This window comes from Symphodus melops (genome assembly GCF_947650265.1).
Source record: "Symphodus melops genome assembly, chromosome: 20".
In the NCBI taxonomy this organism is placed as follows: domain Eukaryota; kingdom Metazoa; phylum Chordata; class Actinopteri; order Labriformes; family Labridae; genus Symphodus; species Symphodus melops.
Window position 1 is genome coordinate 699165 of NC_136710.1, and position 10917 is coordinate 710081.

The following is a 10917-nucleotide window of genomic DNA, read 5'->3' on the forward strand; positions in this document are numbered from 1 at the left end:
GTCAGCAGCTTTAAGTGAGCCGTGATGTCGCCCGCTCTGGCCCCGGGTATACACCTAACTATGCCCGCTGACTTCGCTAACTTCACGTTTTTGACGTTTTTGTCTCAGCGGGTCGCTAAGTGGGGAAAATGAGTTTGAAACATGAAGTGGTTGGTGGGGAGTCGTGAGCCTCGTTTTGTGACTATGCCTCCCTCGGACAGTAACCCAGCCACTGCCTCCCGGCTGCTCGGGAGCTACCGGGGGAGATTTAACACTATGTCGGCCCGCACCGGCTACAGAAGGCTGGCTAACTGCTGCTGCATAAGATGACTCTGACTCAAAGGTGCGGAGCCTGCTCTCTAACTCAGACACCCTCGCCTCCAGAGCTATAAATAAACTACATTTAATACAGATACCTTTATCAGTAAAGGAGGACGAGGAGTAGCTAAATATCTGACACACAGAACAAGAGAGGGCAGGAGAGGGAGAGGCAGGGAGAGAAGCCATCGTATGAGAAGCTAACTGCTAAGTTAGCCTGAGTATGTAGTTTAACACAAACAAAAGATCTATAAATAACCCTCTAGAGGGCAAGAGTGCTTGGTGATTATTTCTATTAGTCGAAGTGTGTAGTGATTTAGAGACAACAACTGGAAGAAACTACACAAGATAAACAATTTAGCATTCGGTAAAGTAGCAGCGAGACAAAACAGGAAGTGATGCAATACGCTCACCTCATAGTACGTCACCTGCAAACTATCCAATCCAAACATGAGTCGTGCTCTCTTCAGCTTACCGAGGAAGTAGAGGCGCTGCTGGGACTTCTTGGCCAGTGATGTGGTGTTGGCTGTCCAGGAGAGATCCTCACTGATGTGGACCCCCAGGAACTTGGTGCTGCTCACTCTCTCCACAGCAGCACTGTCGATGGTCAGGGGGGGTTTGGGAGTGGGGGAGCCTCCAGAAGTCGACAACAACCTCCTTGGTCTTGTCGATGTTCAGGAAGAGGTTGTTGTCTCTGCACCACGTGGCCAGTTGGCCCACCTCCATCCTGTAGTGCGTCTCGTCGTTGTTGGAGATGAGACCGACCACTGTTGTGTCGCCCGCGAACTTCACAATGTGGTTGCTGCTGAAGGATGGCGTGCAATCGTGGGTCAGCAGCGTGAAGAGCAGGGGGCTGAGCACACAGCCTTGGGGGGGCCCCAGTGCTCAGGATGGTGGTTTCTGATGCATTGCCGCCGACAATCACAGTCTAAGGCCTCTCGCTGAGGAAGTCCAGCAGCCAGTTGCACAGGGAAGGGCTGAGCCCCAGCTGGTCCAGTTTGCCGATCAGCTGCTGGGGGATGATGGTGTTGAAAATGTCTGTGAAGACATCTTTGAGCTCCTCTGCACAGTCCTTCAGCACACGGCCAGGGATGTTGTCTGGACCTGCAGCCTTGCGGGTGTTGATGTTGGAGAAGGTTCTCTTCATGCTGGCTGCAGTCAGGCACAGGGTCTGGTCGTGGGGAGGAGGGGTGGTCTTCTGTGCGGGCATGCTGTTGTTTGCTTCAAACCTGGCAAAGAAGCAGTTTAGGTCGTTCAGCAGAGAGGTGTTGTTGTCACCGGTCTGTGGCTTGGGTTTGTAGTCCGTGATGGTCTGGATACCACGCCACAGGCTCTGCGCGTCTCTGCTGTCCTTGAAGTGTCCAGTTACTTTAAGTGAGTAGCTGTGTTTAGCTTTCCTGATGCCACGGGACAGGTTGGCCCTTGCTGTTCTCAGGCCGACTGCATCTCCAGCTCTGAAGGCGATGTTCCTGGCCCTCAGTAGCCCGCGTACCTCTCCTGTCAGCCATGGCTTCTGGTTAGCCCGGATGGTGATGGTTCTGGTGGTGGTGACATCATCAATGCATTTGCCGATTTAGGAGGTAACAGTGTCCGAGTACTCCCAAATGTCTGTGTGGATGTTGTAGGTGGCTGCCTGCTTAAACATCTCCCAGTCTGTGGTTTCAAAGCAGTCCTGAAGTGCAGCAGAAGCCCCCTCTGGTCACACACATACCTGCTTCAGAACCGGTTTGGTGACTTTAACCCAGGGTCTGTAAACTGGTATTAGCGTTACACTGATGTGGTCAGAGTGGCCAATCTGGGGGCGGGGTGAAGCCTTGTAAGCACCTTTAACCCTCGTCTTGTGTTAGCTTTCTGTTACCATCTCTTATGTTAACGGGTCGGTTTTGACCCGTGTCTTAAATCAGCTGTAAAATACACTGAAAACAATTATCTATCATCCAATTTGTTTCTCATCTCTTGGTTACCTTGTTAGGCTTCCTTATCCATGAAAATATTGGTTTTAATATTTTTGGTGTGGGCCATTGGGCCTTTTTTTTGTCAGTATACCCCTCGATTTCAATTTAAAAAAATGGTAAAATGAACCTCAAGAGAATTGTATAAATAAATAAAAGGTTGTTGTGTTACCTGACTATTACTGAGGGGTATTAGAACACATCTCTTAAATAAATTTGTTTTATTTATTTTTTCATTTTAATAATTTTAACTATAGTAACATCTATGGTGTTACGGGTCAATTTCGACCCATGTATATTTACTATTATTTTTCCATTACTTGGTGGATGTGGGTCCACAACACAAATGCATTATATGCAGATACATCGAGGATGTTGTAAAACACAACACCTATGGCCCTGGGTTGAACATCAGTGGAAGAAGCTGCACTCGTGTGTCCCAGACATCCCTGATAGGGGCAAGCTTGTCAGATCTTGCTCTGGTTGTCAAATCTGAGGACTCTTGATATCATATGAAAGGTCTGAAGTGACATTGTTGCCTGGAAAATATTTCTACCTGTCGATGCATCCCAGAGACTATCAGTGGCCTTATTGCAGGATCTGTACACTCCAGCAAAAAAAAGAACACCAATATAAGCATCCAGGTATTCCTCATCCATGTCTTTCCACATGTCGCCATGGACTTTTTTTCCTTCAAGGTTTGTCATAGCAATGATGACTCTTTTTAGTGACAATGGCATAAATAGCTCAAAACATGTCTTGATGTCAGTGACTCTCGTCACAGCAAACCTTGAGATTCCAGGGGTCATTTTGATGACATTTGCAGCAGCTACCCTGCCATGTAAATCATGATGTAATGAGCTCCAACAGATCTCACCATTTTTGGACTTGAATCTTTCAGCAGGAGTAGCTTCACCACCGGTGACCTCCTCATCAGACTCATCAGATGTGTCTGTGTCTTCTGGATGATACTCCACATTGTCTTTCTCCTCAGAAACCCGTTCATCCGTATCACTATGCTGCTCTGTGTCCACTCCCTCATTTTCAGCAAAAATATTATCCAGAACTTCTTTCACTGTAAATCTTTTTTTCATTTTTGCATGCTGCAAATTGGAGAGTCAGTATAGAGTCACCAACTCTATACTGAATTGACCTCACATGTCTGGAAATGCCTGTCGTTGTTTGTTTTGTTTTTGTACTGGATAACAAGGTAAAATGAGAATCCCCTAAAGCTCACATGATTGGGAGAGGAGCTGGCTGTCAGTGTGTGTTCAATTTTGGCTCTAATTATTGCTTTATAATCTTATTTTTATAACTGGGTCAAAACCGACCCTAACAACACCAAGGTCATAATTTTAACCAGAGCATTTTACAATTTAGTGAAAACCAAAAAAAATGTTTTATTTTGTTGAAATAGAGATTCCTGACAAAGTCAAAAAGCCTTGATGCAAAAAAAAAAAGTTACGTGGTTCTTTTATGCATTTAAAAACTAAAACGGGTCGGTGCCGACCCTAACACAAGACGAAGGTTAACAGATGTGTAAATCATGTCTAAGGTGTTACCTTCTCTTGTGGGGAAGTTCACGTGTTGGTGGAAGTGGGGTAAAACCGCCTTGAGATTTGCGTGGTTAAAATCCCCCGCGATGATGAAAAATCCGTCTGGGTGGGCTGTCTGCTGCTCACTGATGGCGTTGTAAAGTTCCCAAAGTGCGTTGAGTCTATCAGCATTGTTCTTGGTGGGGGGGATATACACAGCGACAAGCAGGGTCGCTGTAATCTCCCTCGGTTGATAGAAGGGACGGCACCTTATGATCATAAACTCCACCAGCGGTGAACAGTGTTTACATACCACAGCTGCATCCCGACACCAAGCATCCCTGATGTAGACACAGACTCCACCACCTTTCTTCTTTCCTCCTTTAATAAGGATTCTGTCTGAACGGTAGCATGTGAACTGTTCAAGCTGAACGGCGGAGTCCGGGATGCGTTCGTTCAGCCATGTCTCTGTGAATATGTACGCACAGCCGTCCCTAACGTCGCGGTGCGCAGCTCTCATCAGCTCTATGTGGTCCATTTTTATTGTCCAAAGATCTTACATTAGCCCGTAGAAGAGTCGGACGAGCAGTCCTGTAGGGCATTTTAGCGAGCCTCGCCTTTATGCGTCCACATTTGCCTCTTTTTCTCTTTTGTTTTCGCTGGCACGGTTTGCATTTACATCTCCTCTCCAGGGGGTCAACTGGCTTGCGAAGTGGGAGGCTGCTCGTAGGCAGCCTCCCACGTACCGATTCAAAAATCTTTTGAAGAACTGGGTTTCCCCCCGCTGCCTTCCTGACCATCTCCAACAGCTCCATGTTATTTTCGTCTATTAACCAATCCACAAAGTGTTTCATGATTATCTCCATCGAGTACGCAAACTCCATCACGCTGCGTTCGATGTTATGAAAGTCATATGCAAATCCTGATGTGTGCAAACCACACACACGGCCCTGAGCATCAAACACCGGGGAGCCAGACGCTCCTTCACGCATCACTGTGTGGTAGGTCATCCCTTTCTGAGCTTTAGCTCCACCCTTCATGATCCTTTTCAAACCTTCCCCATGCTTCCTAATGATGCTGAAGCGGATAGATCTGTCATAAGAGTATTGTTCAAAATGCTGACAGATAGCCTGCTCCCTCCTATCGATCTCAATGATACGTGTCTGATGTACTTGTTTCACATCTCCTTCTGGGTGACCAATAATACAGACGACACCATCTGCAGGCATCTCCCCAATGTTCTCCAGGAGCCCTGCTGGTAAAGTAACGTGCGCTGTTTGGTCAGATCTGTGACGCTCGGGTTGGACCTGAAGAATGGCATAATCCAGTTCATCGTCAACGTAGAAGATGCGAAAGTCCTCTACTTTGAAGGAGTATGATCGTGTGTTTGGCAGAGGAGCCTCATAGTTAAAGATAACACGCACAGTTACACTCTTCTTCAGTGTTCTTGTGTTTTCTTCAACACAGTCTTTAAACAGGTGTGCGTTAGTTATGATGAAGTTGTTAAATAACACAAAGCCTGTTCCGTCGCATGTGTTCTCAACAACAACTTTGCAGACAGACTCCCTCATTTCCATCAGCTTCTTGAAAATGGGAAATTTTGTGAAGGTGTTTTGGATTGTCCTAAATTTGTCCTTCCTCACTTTCAGTTCCAGAAAAGAATCACCAGGAAATCTGCTTTCCATCCACTGTTTCAGGACTGGATACTTGTGACGCAGAATTTGATCGATCTCTTCAATGTCAACACCACTGTCGCTCTCTGCGGTTGCTCTTGAGACACGGACTCCTCAGGGGCCTGTTCAGGTCTGGTTGATGGACCTGGGGATGGATCTGTCACTCCTCTCTACGATGATGTTCCTGCTCTTCTTTTAGTCTGAGGCATCTTGGATTCTCCTTTTTGCTCCATTTCCCCTTGGAAGCTCGATCTTGAATTTTCTTCTGTGCAATCGTTACTCTGAATGACTGGGTCAAGATTGTCGGCCAGTTTGAAGCATGTGATGTCATCAAAGCGCCCGTCTCTTTCCAGAGCTTCTTCCACACTTATCCCCTTCTCCCCGTAAAGGCACAGAAACTTAAAGTGGAAAAAGCTAGTTGTTAGAGCTTAGCGCCAGTACAGAAGACATCAATGGGGAGTGCACACTTAAACACAGAATCACATGCTGTTTGGTTTGAATGTGTTTATTTGGTGACCAGGGGGATGGTGTCGCATATGTGGAGGATTTTTTCTATCACAAACAAATTAACTCTTTGACCTTGTCTGTCTTGTTTTTCTGTTTTGTTCTTTTTTGTTTTCTTTTATCATGCATCCCCTGTACTGTTATGTTTTTGTGCTGTTCAAAATGAAAGAAAACTTTAATAAAAACTGAGTTTTAAAAAACAAAGGAATTAAAACATTAAACTCAATAAATTATAATACTAAACAAACAAAATAATCCAAATTATTTTGTTATTTCAAGTAAATCAAACTTACATCAATAATGCATCCAAAATTCCTGGTCATAGTTAAACACAAAAGGTTTGTCCGTTTCTTTTCTTCACCTGCCTGCCAGGCTTGGTTTGGAGGTCAAAGAGGGACACACAGCAGTCCAGTACGGATCGGTACAGTTTGGTCCGGTTTGGTTCGATTAAGCCGGATCCCTTCTGCGTCTGCACAGCCACCCGTGCCCTATTTGGCATCACATGATAGCAGCTAACCACTAACAGTTAACCGCTAACTAATAAATTCAACAAAGGAGAAAAACACGACACAAACAAAACCAACAAAGACATCCAGCAGGTCATCTCCTCTGTCACTGTCATGTGACTCTTTATTACAACAACTCAATCCAGCTTTGTTTCAGAGAAGGCTGTGAGCGGCGAGGAGAAATACACACGGAAACAATCAGCTGTGTTACAGTCAATGGTTAAAACACGCCAGAGTTTTGTTTACCAACGTAACACAGGAAGTGACAATTCTTTCAACCAATCAGAGGACTGCAGTGTTTAGCTCCACCTTTTCGGGTCGGCTCCACATTCTTGGCACGCCAACGGAAGGTTCCCAAAAAGAGCATAGATTCAGGTAGCCTGCCGCGAAACTGCTTTTTGCACGGCCTATTTAAAAAAAAAACACGGCCTTGAAATTATTGCACGGCTTGACCTCGGCCGTGCAAATATCTACATTTAATAGACGTTCTTACTACACGGGTTTCTATACGGTGCGCTAAATATCTGATTAGGCTACTTTCTAATTCTGGCAAATAATATGTTTGCCGGGGTCGCCGGTGGCGCAGCGGCAGTGCGTGCGACCCCACGTATTGAGGCTCAGTCCTCGCACGCGGGCGGCCCGGGTTCGCGTCCGGCCTGTGGCCCATTTCCCGCATGTCTCTCCCCACTCTCTCTCCCCCTTTCCGACTCTATCCACTGTCCTACTCTATCAATAAAGGCAAAAAGGCCGAAAACAAAACTTTAAAAAAAAAAAAAAAAAGAAAAGAAAAAAAAGAATATGTTTGCCGAATACCGGTACTGAAACGCTTAAACCCGATCACAGTTGTGTTTCTACAGCCACCCGTGCCCTATTTGGTAGATGGCGTGTCAGTCAGATGACGATAGCCGCTATGTCAATAGCGTCATATGATAGCAGCTAACAGCTAACCGCTAACTAATGAATTCAACAAAGTAGAAAAACACGACACAAACAAAACCAACACTGGAGACATCCAGCAGTTCATCTCCTCTGTCACTGTCATGTGACTCTTTATTACAAGAACTCAATCCAGCTTTGTTTCAGAGAAGGCTGTGATCGGTGAGGACAAATACACACGGAAACAATCAGCTGTGTTACAGTCAATGGTTAAAACACGGCAGAGTTTTGTTTGCCGACGTAACACAGGAAGTGACAATTCTTTCAACCAATCAACAAACTGCAGGGTTTAGCTCCACCTTTTCGGGTCAGCTCCATGTTGATTGACTTATCAAGGTCTAGGGATCTATTATTACTGGATGATACATGTAATATGAGTTTATTTATTTGTTGTTTGTTTTTTAAAGAAAGTGCAGATAGAAGCAGTGGGCCAACAAAGGGGTTAAACAACATGAACCAAGTGAGTCAGATAATGAAGGGGTGTGTCGGGGCTGTACAGTAAATCAACATTATGAAACTTGGGAAAACTAAAATGTGTAACGATGCATCTTATTGAACAGAAAGCACCATTTAGAGACTTATTCAGTTTTCTTCTAAACCAGTGTGTTAGGGAGCACATAACCTCCGTGCAGCCGTGAGTGACACCGGAAAAATTTGCACCCCCTGTATTTTTTTTTTTGCACCCCGTTTTCCCATTTCTGCCTAAATCACTGAAAAAGAGGGACGCTACGGATCGGTTGTTTGGGAATCTTTTGTAATGTTGGCGGTGTGGCTTAAACAGGTGTAGTGAACCTAAATGATTGGAGCTTGTGATTTTAACAAAAGTCCTTGACCTCATTGTTGAGGAACAGTTTCTTTGTTTTGGTGTTTTTACTCTATTAAGGAAAACAGGCCATAGAAGCGCAACTTATTAATTTAACCAGGAAGAAAAAAGATTTGTAGGGGCCTGTGGGCTGACTAACTTCAAACCACAGTAATCAATCAAATCAAATGGCAGAATGAAACGTGCATAAAGGGGTCCCATCTTACACTGCTCACAGATATAAGAGTAAATAACTTCATGTTGATGATCGATAACTGAAGATGGGGAATGGACTCTTAAAAAGTCCAACAAGAGTCACGTTAATGTGGGTTGGGTTTTTTTGCACAATAACCTCATATCCTGTTTTCAGAAACCAGGATAAGCCGTATGCGAGCCCACCTGAGAGTTTGAAGCAGCGTATGTCTTTGTCCATTCTGGTCAAGGTTTCTCTGCCACGATCATGCTGAAAAAAAGCAAAAGGACTCATCAGATAAACACAGAGCTGACGCACATTACAGAAATGTTACAGGCTATTGTTGTTGTCTCTCTCGCTGTCCTGAATTTCCCTCGGGATCAATAAAGTATCTATCTATCTCATTAGTGTTCACTCATAAAACCCTGACAGTTAATGTCTGAATAAAGCCAGAGCAGTCTGAAAGCAGCTTTAGGATCTCACAGTTCTTTGTCTGCTGTCCTACAGAGACAAAGAACTGTCAGGTGCAATCTGGACTCCACCCACTAGGGGGTGTAGATAAAACAAGGGAAAAACATTTTTAAGACCAAAGAATTGTTGCATAAGCTATAATGAGTGATCGAATAGTGAAAATCACAACCTTCAATTTAACTCGTGTGAAGTGCAAAGACATTATTTAGATCTCTTTATGTTATTAAAAACCTGAATTAGATGCTTTTTATAACAAGGATCATTGCGATCAATAAACATTCATCTGTTATTGTAGTTTTTTTTATTTTTTTTATCTGTGTTGCAGCTCAGTGTCCAGAGGTACAAGTCCGTCCTGAAGGAGTTCCAGCGTTTAAGAAGTGTGACCCTGAGCTGTAAATAAAGACACGATTGCTTGAACGTCCATCATGGCAGAGGTTAAAAGTGCGAGGGAGGGGGGGGGACTTTGGGTCCCTACAGTGAGCAGCCGTGCCAAGATTAACAAACCTTCTTGGAAGACACCCAAAAGACTCGGGGGGGAAAAATGTAAACCTCGGAGCGCCTTCCTATCAAGTGCAAGTTCAGAAAGTAAGCTGATGTAAAGTTGCAGAAGGGACGAATATAAAAATATTTGAAATAACCGCAATGATTAAGAAAAGGATTATGAGCAGTGAATAGTTTTATTTTGAAATAAATGCTGCAGGAAAATCAACTATACTTGTTTTTTCTTCTTTAAATTATACATTTAGGCTTGCTGGGCTCTGTAGACTGATAATAAGAACCATCCTCTATAACTATTTGTCGCAGGTATTCGATGCTCATTCTATCATATCAAGGTTCTGTTTATACAAGGCGAATAGCTGCTGAAGCACACAGCACAAGTGAATCCGCCGCCATTGCCGTTTATGTTTGATCTCGGCTACTGCGCATGTCCACATTTATGGCGGGAGGTACGCCCCCGTATCAGTTTCCCTCCACTCTGGAGGTCGAATTCTAAAGCCTGCGTTTTGACCTACCGTGAAACACAAACACCGTGTGAACGAAAGGCCAATCAGACACTCTACTATTTCTTCTTACTGTCACAGCGTGTAAACGAGGCCTTAGAGAGGAGAGTTTCTATCGGAATGCTGCCTGGAGAGCGTTTACATTTAGGCCCCGTTTACACGGAGACGCTGTGACAGGTCTTCCTCCTTTAAAACCTGAACACAGTTAAACCGACACTCCGTTCTTCGAGTCTTATTCTTTTGATTTCGCTGAATAAAGTTAAAGATGGACGTCTCACCTCGCGGACAGGTCTGCCTCTGATCGCTCCTCCGTCTTTACTGGCTGTTGAATGAGCGCGCGTGACGGATTCAGGGGGACTCTCTCTGACGTGGAGCTCTGTGAGTGGCTGAAGGGTCGGCGGGAAGGAACGTTCCAGAATGAGGAATGTTCCAGAACGAGAGCTTTTTTTTTTCTTTTTTCTTTTTTTTTTTTTTGTTCCAGAACGAGAGCGAGACTTCCCGGGCTTTTTTCAAGCTAACCCCGCCCCCCCCCCTCTATGACGGAAGTCACGCTCGCAGCTGCAGGAAGTCTTCTTCTTCGACGTTTTATGGCGGTTGGCAAACAATGAATTGGTACATTTCCGCCACCTACTGGTCTGGAGTGTGGATCAAACTAGCTAACATAATTCTACTCTCTGTAAACAATATAAAAGGTAAGGAAAAAAACTATATCCCTATATCCGGAAGTCTCGTTCTTCATCAAGATTTAAGGATTTGTGAAAAACTTAATTCTCTCAGGTGAAAACAGGAAGTGTGTGTCACCATGGTGGAGACATCTTCTTATTTTTGTTTATACTCATTAGTCTTAACAGACAGATCTCGCCTTCAGCTGTTCAGCTTCTTTCTGTTTCTGCTGTTACTGAACATGTTTGTGTTTAATAATCTGGATGTAGTACCGTCTCTGTCCAGCAGAGGTCAGTGTAACATCGTCAGTGTTTGACGAAACTCATTTTTCTGTATTTTTTTTTTTTACCTTCATACTTCGATGCCTTTTTCTCCCTGCTCCCT

General features: G+C 44.5%; 1 protein-coding gene and 1 long non-coding RNA gene across 2 annotated transcripts; both read right to left on the reverse strand.

The window, feature by feature from the left end:
* Positions 1-3803: 3803 nt before the first annotated feature.
* Positions 3804-5993, reverse strand: LOC306841611 (serine protease FAM111A-like; the record flags this gene model as incomplete). Its single annotated transcript, XM_079371556.1, has 3 exons — positions 3804-5554; positions 5632-5884; positions 5975-5993. The coding sequence occupies 3 exons, from the start codon at positions 5991-5993 to the stop codon at positions 4279-4281; spliced, it is 1548 nt and encodes a 515-aa protein (XP_079227682.1). The 3' UTR covers positions 3804-4278.
* Positions 5994-6497: 504 nt separating this feature from the next.
* Positions 6498-10304, reverse strand: LOC306841061. The gene is made up of 3 exons (XR_013781427.1): positions 10149-10304; positions 8605-8668; positions 6498-6874 (listed from the first exon to the last, which is right to left on the reverse strand). It is a non-coding gene; the product is annotated as an uncharacterized lncRNA (long non-coding RNA).
* Between the last annotated feature and the right edge of the window lie 613 nt (positions 10305-10917).